The 15525-nt window shown below is 38.5% G+C and overlaps 1 protein-coding gene across 1 annotated transcript; it reads left to right on the forward strand.

Annotated features, from left to right (window-relative positions):
• The first annotated feature begins 4748 nt into the window (after nt 1-4748).
• On the forward strand, nt 4749-14060 carry Kgd4 (alpha-ketoglutarate dehydrogenase subunit 4). The gene is made up of 4 exons (XM_077795882.1): nt 4749-4876; nt 10054-10117; nt 13144-13331; nt 13799-14060. Exons 1-4 carry the CDS (start codon nt 4835-4837, stop codon nt 13814-13816), a joined length of 312 nt encoding a protein of 103 aa, XP_077652008.1. The 5' UTR covers nt 4749-4834; the 3' UTR covers nt 13817-14060.
• Nucleotides 14061-15525: the final 1465 nt, after the last annotated feature.

Raw genomic sequence — 15525 nt, forward strand, 5'->3', positions numbered from 1 at the left:
ATTTACACAAAAGCCTGTATAGTTGCACAAACCAGTTCCATCTTGAAGCCTCATCATCGGGATTCCTTTCAATAGTTCCAAAATTACTGCAATAGGGAATAGAGAAGGTCACAACTCTTACTTACTACTTCAGCCTGTAAGTTACACATCTTGCTTTTCTTCTGGAACTGCTGGTAAGAACTAGCTGTATGATCTCAAAACCTAACCTGGATTGAGGCTAGGATGTTTAGTGAGCACCAATAATCTCTATTACACCTGGGTATCCTGGTTCCCTCTGTAGATACAAATACTAATATACTTATTTTTACTCCTTTCTTTTAAAAAATATTTATTTATTTATTTTAATTGTAGTTGGACACAATACCTTTATTTATTTATTTTTATGTGGTGCTGAGGATCGAACCAAGGGCCTCACACATACTAGGCAAGAACTCTACCGCTGAGCCACAACCCCAGCCCCTCCTTTCTTTTTTTTTTTAATATATATATTTTTTAGGTGAACACAATACCTTTATTTTGTTTTTATGTGGTGCTGAGGATCAAACCGAGAGCATCATGTGTGCCAGGCAAGTGCTCTACCTCAGAGTCACAACCCCAGCCCTTTTATTACTCCTTTCTTATATAAAAGGTAAGATATTATATGCACTGTTGTGCACCTTGCTTTTTTCACTAATCTAAATCTGAGAGAACTTCCTCCTCCTCTTTTTCCTCCTCCCTCTTTCTTTTTCTTGTTTCTAGCTCTCTCTTTTCACAGTTACACAATATCACATAGTGGGGATATTCTGTTGTTTAGCCAATTCCTTCTCTCTCTCTCTCTCTCTTTTTTTTTTTTTGGTACCAGCGATTGAACCCAAGGGCAGTCAACCACCATTGAGCCTCATTCCCAGCCCTTTATATATATTTTTTATATTTATATTTTTTTTAGTTGTAGTTGGACACAATATCTTTATTTTGTTTACTTATTTTTATGTGGTGCTGAGAATCGAACCCAGGGCCTTGCACATGCTAGGGCGAGTACTCTACCACTGAACCACAACCCCAGCCCCTATATATATTTTTTAATATTTTTATTTTTTAGTTGTAGTTAGACACAATACCTTTATTTAATTAATTTATTTATTTTGATGTGGTGCTAAGGATCGAACCTAGAGTCTCGCATATACTAGGCAAGCGCTCTACCGCTGAGCCACAACCTCAGCCCCCTTTTTATATTTTTATTTAGAGACAGGGTCTTGCTAAACTGCTTAGGGCCTTGCTAAATTGCTAAGGGATTACAGGCATGCACCAACCCCTGGCTCCCCAATTCCTTCTTTATAAAATTTATGGCTTGCCGGGTTTCTGTTCTCTAGACTAAAAGGCTCGGGGGTCACTCTAGTTAAACTGGGCTAACTGGGCTGCATGAAATAACCACACAAGAGATACAAATACCTTTTTCTTTGGGGTTGCTGTGAGGGCTCCTCTGACCTTAAGGGTCCGCAGAAAGAGAGAGAGAGCACACGCTGACCCCTTTTATTGAGGAGAAGCTATTCAAATGCAGCAAGGGGTCAGGTTTCAGGGGGCTGAGTCTATCTTCATGATGTCCACTGTCAGCAGGTTGACGTACACCTGGGTAGGCCACACCCAAGGGCACAGTAAGAAGAGGGGACACACACAAGGCACTTTCATGGAAGATTCTATCCTAAACAGGGCAAGGGGTTATATTACAAAGGAACAGGTGAGCATAGCTTCACCCATGGGGCTGTAGCAAGACACACCCATTTCTGTGACTGAGCGCCTCAGCACCCAGCTGGGGAGTGTAACTCAGTCACCCATAAGGTTGGCCTCCCACAATGGCTTCCAATTCTTTCTAATACAAAGAATGTTTAGATAGGGCAAAGGGGAGGGAGGGGAAGGGAGGGGGCATGGGATAGGAAAGACAGTGGAATGAGATAGACATCATTATCCCAAGTACATGTATGAAGACACAAATGGTGTGACTCTACTTTGTATACAACCAGAGACATGAAAAATTGTGCTCTTGGAGCTGGAGTTGTGGTTCAGTGGTAGAGTGCTTGCCTAGTACGGGAGAGGTGCTGGGTTTGATCCTCAGCACCAGATAAAAATAAATGAATAAAATAAGGGTATGTGTCCAACTAAAAAATAAATATTAAAAAAAGGAAAATTGTGCTCTATATTTGTACTATGAATTGAAATGCATTCTTCTGTCATATATAACAAATTAGAATAAAAAATTTAAAAACATAACAAAACAAATAATGTTGCAATAGATAATCTTTTTGAATAAATTCTTAGAAATGTGGATACCAGGTGAAAGCATAAATTATTAGTAATTTTACATTTTAAAATTACCAAATTATATATAATATATAATCTCCATACAGATTATATTATCTTTTGTTCCCACCAAAGATGTGTGTGCCTCTTTCCTCATCATCATATGTATATCTGCCAACTTGACAGAAGATAAAAACATTTCAGTATAGTTTAACTTTATCTTAGAATAAGAAAAATTAAATGTTTTAAACTTTTTTTTTCCCCCCAGTACTGGGGATTTAACCTACAACGGAATTATATCTCCAGCCCTTTTTATTTTTCATTTTTTTTTTTAATATTTATTTTTTAGTTTTCGGCAGACACAACATCTTTGTTTGTATGTGGTGCTGAGGATGAACCCGGGCCGTCCGCATGTCAAGCGAGCGCACTACCGCTTGAGCCACATCCCCAGCCCCTTACTTTTCATTTTGAGACAGGGTTTCCCTAAACTGGCCTTGAACTTGAGATCCTCCTGCCTTAGCCTCCCAAGTAGCTGGAATTACAGGCCCAAACAACCAGGCCTAGCCTCTCAATGTTTTTAAAGGGTTGTTTTTATTTTTTTCTGCAAGCTTCCTATTAACGTCCTTTGCCTGTTACAGAATTGTTATCAGTCCAATTTTAGCATCTGTGCTATTAAACAAATTTTGAAAAAATTTACGTAGGTTTATGGGCTTCTCCACAGACATGCAAATCAGAAGTGCCCACCCCCCCAAAAATATATATATATTCTTTCTTTTCTCTCTTTTAATCAGTACTTAGTATTGAACCCAGGAGCACTTTACCCCTGAACTACATTTTCCAGCACTTTTATTTTATTGGTAGTAGGAATTAAACTCATAGGTGCTTTACCATTAAGCTATATCCCCAACCATTTTTATTAATATTTTTGTTTTAATTTTCCTTTCTTATTTAATATTTAATAACTTATTTTTTTTTTTGTACCAGGGATTAAACCCATGTGAATTTAACCACTGAGCCACATCTGCAACCCTTTTAATTTTTTATTTTGAGACAGGGCCAAGTTAAATTGCTAAGGCTGACTTTGAACTTGTGATCCTCCTGCCTCAGCCTCCCAAACCACTCCACTGGGATTACAGGCGTGTGCCACCATGCCTGACTTTGTTTGTTTTTATACAAGGTCTCAGTAAGTAATTTAGGGATTCACCAAATTGCTGACCTTGAATTTGCAATCTTACAGCCTCAGCCTCTGGAGTTGCTGAGATTACAGGCATGTGTGTCTGTCTGGTCAAGCCCTTTTATTTTCTTCTCTGAGACAGGATCTAGCTAAATTGCCTAGGCTGGTCTCCAATTGGGATCCTCCAGCCTTTGGCCTCCTGAATAGCTGGGATTATAGGTGTGAGCCACTTCACCTGTTGCTAAATATTTAGAGTGATCAATTTGTTTTGACAATGTAGGTTAATGATAGATTCCTAAATGGGTGGCTTTTAGAAATATAAATTATTACAGCCTGTAATCCCAAAAAGGTTCTGGGCATGTAGCTTGGTGTTAGAGGTCCCTTGAATTTAGTCCCTAATACTACAAAAAAAGACGGAAAAAAAAAATTTACAGCAGTTTGAGGTTTTATTACTACAAAGTTAAGGAGCTACAACATGTTGTGTATTAAAATAGTGATGTAAGCATTAATTAATATAGAATTTAATGTTAACTTTGGAGTAATGATATAACTGTTTTAAGTTTAAAAAATAATAATTAGACCCTGGATTTAAGTTTTCTAACATGAGGCAGAGGCAGCAGTTCATTATCAGGAATAATGAATTAGAGAAACTAGGAACAGATTAAAATCAAACATTGCAAATCAGCGAGGGAGTATGGTGTGGCCTTTATTAAAAGAAAACTGATCATTCTGAGCTTGCCTATAAACCCAAGTTTTGTCAAGTTTATTCATTTTAGGAAACCAAAACAGCCTGTATTACTTATAAGCTTTCCAATTAAATTTTAAACTATATCGAAATTAAAAACTGGCTATCTTTGCCCAGCGCAGTGGTGCACACCTGTAATCCCAGCAGCTCAGGAGCTGAGGCAGGATTATGAGTTCAAAATCAGCCTCAGTAATTTAGGGAGGCCCTAAGCAATTTAGCAGACCCTGTCTCTAAATAAAATACAAAAAAGAGCCGGGGAGGTGGCTCAGAGGTTAAGAGCTCCTAGGTTCAATCCCTGGTACCAAAAAGAAAAAGAAAAAACACCAAAAAACCTGGCGATCTGGGAAGGGAATAATGCTTGATAACTCAAGCAGGCTGAACCAAATACACCCATCACAAATCCTCCATTGCAAAACAACAATAGGAATGGAGAATAAGGTTCAGGCCCAGCGCGGGAAGAGGAGCGGGGCGGAGTCAGGCGCAGAGGGGTGGAGCTATCCACAGAGCTGAGGAGGACCTTGCCCGCGAGCCTTTCGCTCCTCCCCGTGACGCCACAGGCAGGCCCCGCCCCCAGATGCCCAGGACTCCCCGGTACCACTGCTGTTTGCCTGCGCCCCGGAAGCTGCCCCTTCTCGGGGGTCATGATGGGCAGCAAAATGGCGTCTGCCAGCAGGGTCGTTCAGGTAAAGAGACTCGGTAGTTTTTTCTCACGTTGGGCAGAGAGATGGTGCAGATGTGGCAATGGCGCGAGGGAGGAAAGGCGGTGGCACAGGATGCGTGCTGACCGCGGCCCTGAATAGGGGCATGGCTGCGCCCGGGGTGTATGAGAATGGGAGCTTAAGCCCATTGCGTCGGGCAGTTAAGCCAGGGTCCGGAGCTGAGGGTTCGAGTCTGGCAGTGGGAGAGCGACATCTCCGCAGATAGGTACGTACTGGTCTGGGGTCTCTGGACTCCTCCGCCAGGTCCTCCCTAGCCTTAGTTTGCGGGCTACGCTGTCCTCCAATAGCCTGGCCAATCGCGGTGTAGTATTGTCTGTACTGTCCCCAGTGGGCCAATCCGGAGTAAGGCCATAGCGGAGCGTTAAAGGAAGCGAACGCCGGATCTGACCCAGTGTCCCTTCAAGGTCTTGGGAATGTCAGGATAACTGGCTCCTAGGGCCGGTTCAGCCCACCTTTTTCAGGCATCTGTCTACAGGCTGAATGGGGAAATAGAAAAATATTTTCCTTAACTTTATTACTAGTATATATTTTAGTGTTATTTCCCAAACCTTTTTTCCCTGCTTAGATAGGCAGCTGAAGTAACATTGTTAATCCACCTATGACCTACTAACTCTTGACACCTTTTCCTTTGCTTCTCCATCTTAAATAGGAGAGGTAAATTTGGTATATAAATAGGCACGACCTTTTGTAAATTGGGTTATGTGGTCTTTTTCCAACCCTAGAAGCATGTTATAGTGATTAGTTTTTGTCTTTGATATGAGAGGTACATTTCCCTTTACATTTAGTACATCTCTTAAAAGACCTTTTCCTGAAGTTCCAGAAGTTGTATGAAAGATAATTCTAGATTCCAGTCTTCGGTTCCATTGCAATAAATGATGCTCACTTATTTATTCAGTTACTGAGCATTAACTAATTAAAGATTCTCTAAAGACAGAAACCTGACAAAGGACTACATAACCATAATATCAATAATAAATATGTAACCCAATTAAAAATGGGTCAGGGAGTTGATGCTGCATAATAAAACAGTCAAATGAGCAATAAACATGTGAAAAATGCTCAGTAATCCATACTTGCCTGCAAAATACAAATTAAAACTAGGAGGTACTGTACATCCACCAAAGTGGCTTAAATTTATTTCTTCATTGCTTGGGATTGAACCCAGGATCTCATGTATGCTAAGCACTTGCTCTTGTCTCTAAACTACATCCATAGCCCTTGCAACTAAAATTTAAAAGACTGACAATACCAAATGGTGATGTGAACAGGAAATACTGAAACCCTTATACATTACTGGTGGATGTGTGAAATGGTACTGCCACTATGGAGAACTGCCAGTCTTTAAAAAACATTTCTCTATGACTCAGCAAATACACTTATAGATTTATTACCCAAAAGAAGTGAATGCATATACCTACAAAAAGACTTGTATGGGCTGCAGCTGTATCTCAGTGATAGAGCACTTGCTAGCATGTTTCAGGCCCTGGTTTCAATCCCCAGTACTGTAAACAGAAAACAAGAAAACATAAAATTCTGATAGAAAGTTAATAGCAGGGCTGAGGTTATAGCTCAGTGGAAGAGCACTTGCCTAGCATGCGTTAGGCACTGGGTTTGATTCTCATCACCACATATAAATAAGTAAATAAAATAAAGGCCCATCAACAACTAATAAAAATATTTTTTAAGAAGTTAATAGCAGGTTTATTTATATTAGGTCCTAAATCAGAAACAAGGATCACATGATATGACATAAAACTTTACATGTGTTAATGTGCTTTCTGTCATTCATTATAACTTCAGTTAGGAATTTCAGTCCATGATCAATTGGGACTGTGGTAACATTTTGTATATGTGTAATATAATATCAAAACCAGGAAACTGACATCAGTACAGTTAACATAGCTTATTTAATCATATTTATATGGATTCATTTGTGCTCTTGAGTAAAGTTCTATGCAATTTTGTTTTTGTTTTTTACATTAAGATATTAGATCCATTTTATTTATTTTTCTCATTCAAATAAAACATTTAATTTGAAGGACTAGTTGTACTTATTGGGGGAAAAACTCTGCATCTGTAATGGCTAGAGATAGCCAGAGACTTGAGCTTCATTCCATAGGAGAGAGCAACACTAGAGAAAATGGTCATATGAGAGGTTTTTTAAATCAGCTTGTAGAGTGGGGAAAGCTGTTTAGAGAGGAGTGATGTTTGAGCTGTCTTAAGGGATTATAGTGGTCGTAATGATAGACATGGAAGTGGAATGGGGAAGAGAATTCCTGAGAAAGGATGTAAGCTTCAGATGAAATGGGCATGGAAATAGCATGATAAATTAGGGAAATGAGAAGTACTTGAGAAAATATGGAAGGACAAGTACATCAGACAGTGGCTGGGAATGAAACCAAGGTAAGGAGAGGCCAGTTTCTGATAGGCCTTGTGAGTGCTAAGAGTTTGAACTTTTGGGCTGGGGTTGTGGCTCAGTGGTGGAGTGCTCGCTCGCCTAGCATGTGTGAGGCACTTGGTTCAATCCTCAGCACCACATAAAAATGAAATAAAGATATTGTGTGCACCTACACCTACAAAATTAATGTATACAAAAAAAATAAATAGAGGTATTGTGTCCATGTACAACTAAAAATATTTTTTTAAAAAGTGTGAGCTTTGTCGTGAAAACTGTGAAATATTTTTCTTTTTCTTTTAAGAGAGAGAATTTTTTAAAATATTTATTCTTTAGTTTTCGGCGGACACAATATCTTTGTATGTGGTGCTGAGGATCGAACCTGGGCCGCACGCATGCCAGGCAAGCGGGCTACTGCTTGAGCCACATCCCCAGCTCCGTGAAACATTTTTCAAACTTAAACTAGGGGAGTGACAGTAAATAGAATTTTTTTTTTTTTTAAAGAGAGAGTGAGAGAGGAGAGAGAGAGAGAGAGAGAGAGAGAGAGAGAATTTTTAATATTTATTTTCTAGTTCTCGGCGGACACAACATCCTTGTTGGTATGTGGTGCTGAGGATCTAACCCGGGCCGCACGCATGCCAGGCGAGCGCACTACCGCTTGAGCCACATCCCCAGCCCCAGTAAATAGAATATTTTAAGAATCTTAGCTATTCAAGGAGAAAAATTGTTAGAGAATCATTTTAACAATGCAGGTAAACATGCTTTTATGGTGGTGACTTTTCAGGCTGGCCCCAACACTTTATTTACTTCTGTACCCATATAAAAATTATATAGCAAATATATACAAATATATTGCAGATAAACATACTTCAGTCTCAGTAACATAACAATTTGCATATTACATTAGTTGGCAAAATAGTACTCTGTTCATTAGATTTTTTAGCACTATATATTCAGGAGATTTCATATTGATAGGCTCATTTGAGGTCCTCTATAATACTATCTGTAATTTTGGGTATGAGAATACCAATTAGAAAAACATTATTCTAAAAATAAGTATTTTTTTTTAAAGAGAGAGAGAGAGAGAGAGCATTTTTTTAGTATTTATTTTTTAGTATTCGGCGGACACAACATCTTTGATTGTATGTGGTGCTGAGGATCGAACCCGGGCCGCACGCATGCCAGGCGAACGCGCTATGGCTTGAGCCACATCTCCAGCCCCTAAAAATAAGTATTTTGATAGGTAAAGAAAAAAGACAGAAAGCTATCAAATATTTTAATCTGTTGTATATGGATTTGGAGGTTATAGACAGTATTTTCTCCTTTGTGCTTTTCTTCATTTTTCCCAAAATAAATAAAAAAAAAATTGGGAGGGATACTGGGGTGGGGATTCATCCTCAGCCCTATTTTGTATTTTAGAGACAGGGTCTCACTGAGTTGCTTAGTGCCTTGCTTTTGCTGAGGCTGGCTTTGAACTCATGAACCTCCTGTCTCAGCCAAAATTTTTATACAGATTGTGTTACTTTGGTAGTCAGAACAGGTGTCTTTAAAATGACCTAGTTTTCAATACAGTTGCTTTCTATCCTATTTTAAACTGTTACATATTAACATAGTAGAGAAACCACACTCCATACAGATTAGGAAACTTCCAATTCTTTTCTTACCAATGTATAAGTCACAGAACACAAAATCCATGCTGTCCTATTCATTGCGTGGTTTTGAGGTCAGTTGTTAATACATTAAAAAATCTTGTACTGGACACAGTAGCACATGCCTGTAATCCCAGCAACTTTGAGAGGCTGAGGAAGGAGGATTTCAAGTTCAAAACCAGCCTCAGCAATTTAGTAAGGTCCTAAACTACTTAGATCCTGTCTCAAAGTACAAAATAAAAAGGAATTGGATGGAGGGTTGGGCTGTAGTTCAGTGGTAGAATGCTTGCCTAACGTGTGAGGCACTGGATTAGATCCTTAGCATTACATGAAAATAAAAAAATAAAGAAGTTCTGTCCATCCACAACGACAAAAAAAAAAAAAAAAAAGAATAGGGATGTAGTTTAGTGATTAAAGTACACATGGGTTCATTCCCCAGTACCAAAAAAGGAAAAAAAAAAAAAAAAAAAAACAGTGATGGTTAGGTATCCCAGTGACATGCCTGTAAGTCCAGCTACTCTAGAAGCTGAGGCAGGAGGGTCACAAATTTGACATCAGCTTGGGCAATTTAGCTGGACCCTGTCTCAAAATAAAGTTGAGCTGGGCATGGTGGTTCACACCTGTAATCCCAGCAGCTCAGGAGGCTGAGGCAGGAAGAGCACAAGTTCAAAGCCAACCTCTGCAACTTAGTGAGGCCTGAAGCAACTCAGTGAGAACTTGTCTCCAAATAAAATACAAAAAAGGGCTGGGGATGTGGCTCAGTGGTTAAGCCTGGGTTCAATCTTTAGTGCCAAAAAAAAAACAAGTAAAAAAGGCTGGAATGTAGCTCAGTGGTACAGTGGTAGAGGGCTTGCCTTGCTATGCAAGACGCCCTGAGTTTAATCCCTAGTACAGAAAAAAGAATGTATAAACTACAAAGTTATGAATAACTGATAAATTAATAATTCATAGATCAGTTTCCTTGGTTGGGGAAAAATACAATTTAAAGATGGTGTCAAGTAGTAATTTATTTTAACAAACATATCAGGATTAGTATAGATCATTACTTTTACAGTTAATGAGGTTATTTTTTGACATGTATTTTATTTTTCCTTTAGGTAGTCAAGCCACATACTCCATTAATACGATTTCCTGACAGAAGAAACAATCTTAAGCTCAGTGGTAAGTGATATTCTATTTAGATTTTTTTTTTAAAGTATGCATATTTAGAAATGATATTCTATTATAAGCATTTTTTCTTTTTTTTCTTCTCTCTCTCTCTCTCTCTCTCTCTCTCTCTCTTTTTTTGGCATCAGTGTGCTTAACCACTGAGCAACATCGCCAGCCAATTTTTTGGTATTAGGGATTAAACTCAGGTACTCAACCACTGAGCCACATCCCCAGCCCTGTTTTGTATTTTAGAGATAGGGTCTCACTGAGTTGCTTACCACCTTGCTGTTGCTGAGGTTGGCTTTGAACTCAGCATTCTCCTGTCTCAGCCTCCCGATTCTGGGATTACAGGCATATGCCTGGCTTTATATTTTATTTTGAGACAGAATCTTGCTAAATTGCTTAGGGCCTCACTGAGTTGCTAAGTCTGGCTATGAACTTGTGATCCTCCTGCCTCAGCCTCCCAAGCCACTGGGATTACAGGTGTAAACAACCACGTCCAGCTATAAGCTTTCTTTCTTTCTTTCTTTCTTTCTTTCTTTCTTTCTTTCTTTCTTTCTTTCTTTCTTTCTTTCTTTCTTTCTTTCTTTCTTTTTTAAAGAGAGAGAGAGGAGAGAGAGAGAATTTTTTAATATTTTTTAGTTTTTGGCGGACACAACATCTTTGTTTGTATGTGGTGCTGAGGATCGAACCCAGGCTGCACGCATGCCAGGCGAGCATGTTACCGCTTGAGCCACATCCCCAGCCCCAATAATTCTAATTTTAAAATCAGACTATTTACTGTAGCTTAGGTCAGATTGGTACCCTAGGTAGCATGCAAGTAAAAATGAACTTTTTATTATCCCCATTTAAAAAGGTAGTAGCTCAGCCAGGTGTGGTGGCATCCAACTGTAATCTCAGTGATTCTGAAGCAGAAGAGCAAGTTCAAGCTCAGCAATTTAGTGAGACCCTGTCTCAAAAAAAAAGGCGGGGGGAGTGGGGTACTGAGCATGTATCTCAGTGGTAGAGTACCCTGGGTTAAATTCCCAGTACCACAAACAAAAAAGGGAATGACTATTCAATAGAGGATGTCTTTGAATTTTTTTTTAAATAATGTTATTGTACTTTTTATACATTTATTTTATTTATTTTTATGTGGTGCTGAGGATAGAACTCAGTGCCTCACGCATGCTAGGCAAGTGCTTTTCCACTGAGCTACCACCCTGTCTTTGAATTTTTAATGATACACATTGAGTGTATATGAAGAATTTTTGTCCTATCTTTCTTCTCTTTATTTATTTGTTTATTTTGGTACTAGAGACTGAACCCAGGGGTAATTTACCACTAAGCTATATCCCCACTTTTTAAAAAAAATTATTTATTTGCTTTTAATTTAAAATTTATTTATTTTTTGATACTGGAAATTGAACCCAGGAACACTTAACCACTGAGCCACATCCCCAGCCACTTTCTTTTTTTAATATTTATTTTTTAGTTGTAGTTGGACACAATACCTTTATTTTGTTTATTTATTTTTATGTGGTGCCGAGGATCAAACCAGGGCCTTGCATGTGCTAGGTGAACACTCTGCCCCCGAGCCACAACCCCAGCCCCCCCCCCCCCCAATCTACTTTTTGTATTTTATTTAGAGACAAGGTCTCACTGAGTTGCTTAGGGCCTCATTGCTGAGGCTGGCTTAGAATTTGTAATCCTCTTGCCCCAGCCTCCCTATTTGCTGGAATAATAGGCATGTGCCACCGTGCCTGACTTACTTTTATTTTTTATTTTTAGACAGGGTCCCATTAAGTTATTAAGGGTCTCATTAAATTGCTGAGGCTGGCCTCAAACTTGTGATCCTTCTGTGTATATCCTCCCAAGTCCCTGGGATTACAGGTGTGTGCCATTGCACCTTCTTCCATCTTTTGGGAAGATTCGCCTCTGCTTATATTTATAGAGATTATGAGGAATAGTAACCATTACATTTATCTCCCAGCTAACCAGCTTTTCTTTCATTTACTCCTTTACCTATTCATTCAGTCAGTAACTGTTTCTTGGATTGCCTGAACCCTTAGCAGTTACTGACTATAATATAACGACCTTTATAAATTAGAGAAGATTCTGAAATTCTTTCTTTTTTTGGGGGTGGTGGTGCTGGGGATTGAACCTAAAGCCTTAATGCATGTGAGGCAAGCACTCTACCAATTGAGCTACATTCCTAGCCTGCCTTCTGTTTTTTATTTTACTAAATCCTATGTGTCTCTCTTGATACTTGATCTTTAATTCCAGAAGAATTTCAACAGTTATCATAGGGATTTATTTATTTTATTTATTTTTTAAAATTTTAATATTTATTTTTTAGTTATTGGCGGACACAACATCTTTGTTTGTATGTGGTGCTGAGGATCGAACCCAGGCTGCACGCATGCCAGGCGATCGCGCTACCGCTTGAGCCACATCCCCAGCCCCTATCATAGGGATTTAAAAATTTATTTTAATTATTGAAAAATTAAGATGTTGAAAAAAGTATTCTCATTTACTAACTTTGTTATTCCCCATTATAAGACATTACCTGTAAACTTCACCGTGTGTGGCCTTTAAGAGGTTACATGACAAAACCTTAAGTAATGTAAGTCACCCACAATGGCTGAACACCTCTAACAAGAAACTTTATTATTTTACAAACTTTATGTTCATTTTAGTAATTCGCTTACGTAAAACTACCTGCTTTCTAGGTAAAATGGAAGCTCTAACCAGAGATTGAGCTCAATAGTTTGAAGACAGCCTGTTTAGTAATGTAGTGAGACCCCTTCACAAAAATTAAAAAATAAATAAATAAATAAAATAAAAAAGGGCTGGAACTGTAGCCAATCTCCAAGTTGTACGTAGCATGTACAACTCCCTGGGTTCCATCCCCAGCACTGAAAACAAAAACTACCTCTTTATATCTTTTGAAAAGAATGTTGATTTTAAGAATGAATTGATCATTCAATAGAAGATAACTCAAAATAATATATTGCAACACCTGGATAATTTCTCTAATTAGGTTCTGTGTCTTTCAGTAACAGAAGGTTTGAGATCAGCGGGGCTGCCATCTCACTCACCTGTAATTTCACAACATTCTAAGGGGAATAAATCACCAGATTTGCTGATGCATCACGGTCCACCAGACACTGCAGAAATAATAAAAACATTACCTCAGAAATACAGAAGGAAACCTGTATCTCAAGAAGAAATGGAATTTATCCAAGTACGTTGTTGCTCTATCATAAGACTGTGCAAAACACCATTAACATATCAGCTTTGGAATTTCATTTGTTGATTTCTATGCTCTTCCCATTGTCTTGCCAAGTGTGTCATAGCTAAGACAGATGGGGATGTAGGCCAGACTGTAAAAACAAACCATCATTGGAGCCCTCAAGAAATCTGCAGGTTATGTTACTGATAAAAACCACATAAATAAAAGCTTCTTGGTGTCCTCAAAAATTCTTCAGAGAAGAGCCTCTTAGATAAGAAATGTGGGGACAATTGAAGTAGGTCAACCTTGAGTCCCTTCCAGATCTGAAATCATAACAATGAATATAAGGGTGTAGAGTTATGAAAAACCTGTAATTTGCTTAAAAATTGTATAAATTAGTTTGAATAGTAGCCATGAAAACATTTCCTGTGTCAATTTAACATCTAACCTAACCTTATTGCTTATGTTTTTCTTTTCAGCGTGGAGGTCCAGAATAATCATTGTGGCTGCTGTTTGTCATCAGACAAAAGAATTATCTTTACAGTAGAGGACTTCCAAGACAAATGAAAAACTGTATATTAATCTTAATAAATATTCAAAAAAATGAAGTACAGAAAATTTAAATGAATACTTTTAATTCCTAATTTATATATCTTGGTAGGCTTCTCTACAAGCTTACCTAATTGTTTATATACATTATACTTATTAAAGTATACATTTTGAAATGTTAGCCTATTAATTTACTCTTGATTATCAAGTATTACCAGTAATGAACTATTATTAAAAGCACACAGTGTCTAGTAAACTACTACAGGTTTTCCATGATTTCACTTTTATTTCTGTTTCTATTTAGATATGGAAAGAATTCATGAGGCAGAATTACTGCTTTAGGGAAGTGATTTTCCTGAAATGAGAATCAGTGAAATAATGTCTTCATTATTTGCCCAACTACTGTGGGTTAACCTTTACTTTCTGTGTTTCTCTTATAAATTCTGTACTATGGCCTAGTATAAGTGTTGCCCAACACAAATAATAGACAAGAGGTTTGGGTTTAATGTTAGCAATAAGCTATTCTGTTAACTTTGCTTTCAGAAACAGTGGATTCAGGTAATGAAGAGTAGTTTGGGTTACTTCTGTGGGTCAATTAGGGCCAAATACTGCAACTGGGGTGTATATGTGAAGTCAGTATTCACTATAGCTGTTGCCATTCAAGCCAAAGGAAAAAATAGCGCTTTTATAGAACTTGTGAGTACAGATATTACATAAAAGGCATGTCAGTGGGTATTGCTGCTACAGGATGCACTCCAAAGAAGGACATTGTTATAGAAATAATTCTAGCTAGTCTTAAAGTCAAATAGCCTGTATTTTCACATAGAGTTTAAGTACTTAAATGTATGTAACCATCAGCAAATTGCTTAATTTGTCCAAGTATCAGTTTTCCTCTCCAGTACTATGCAATGTGATAGGTGAAAGGCCAAGGTTCGTTGGAGATTAAAATGCACACACACAGATAGCAGTGACAAAGATGAAGCACTTTACTGCAAGCTGGTTCTAGCTTATATAGAAACTGAGAGTCAGTTATCTTAAACCAGGAAGCTCCCGGGGCCAATCATAGTAAAGGTCAGGTCATCACCTACTGTGCACGCACATCCGCCCTGCATAAGATTCATGGGGGGCACAAACTGTCCACATGTAGAAGGTTTTCAAAACAACTTGTTAACCGCCCACTGGCAACTTGCCCGTCGCCATGTTGTATTAAGTGCTCCTTATCTGAAAGGCCCGGGGAGTTCTAGCTGCCCAATGGCAATTTGCCCACCGCCATGTTTGAAAGGCCCGGGGAGTTCTCAGGGAGACTCTCAACAAGAGGTAAGATCAAATTAATTAGCTATCACTTTATAATCAATCACCTCAAAAATTAAGTGGCTAAAAATAATAATAATTAATAATCAATTCATGGTTTTTCTTGGTCAGGAATTGAGACGCAGCTTCCCTGGGCAGTTCTGACTGTTTTCCATGAGGCTTCCATCAGATATTATCTGGGGCTGCAGTAATTTGAAAGTCTGGCTGGAGCTTGATCACCTCTAAGGTGGCTTACTCATGGCAAGCAAATTAATGCTGGCTGTTGGTAGGAGACCTCAATTCCTTTTCACATAGGCCTCTCCAAAGAACTGCCTGAATAAATTTAATGATGTGACTGCCCTTCCCC

Source organism: Urocitellus parryii, chromosome 1 (genome assembly GCF_045843805.1).
Source record: "Urocitellus parryii isolate mUroPar1 chromosome 1, mUroPar1.hap1, whole genome shotgun sequence".
Lineage (NCBI taxonomy): Eukaryota > Metazoa > Chordata > Mammalia > Rodentia > Sciuridae > Urocitellus > Urocitellus parryii.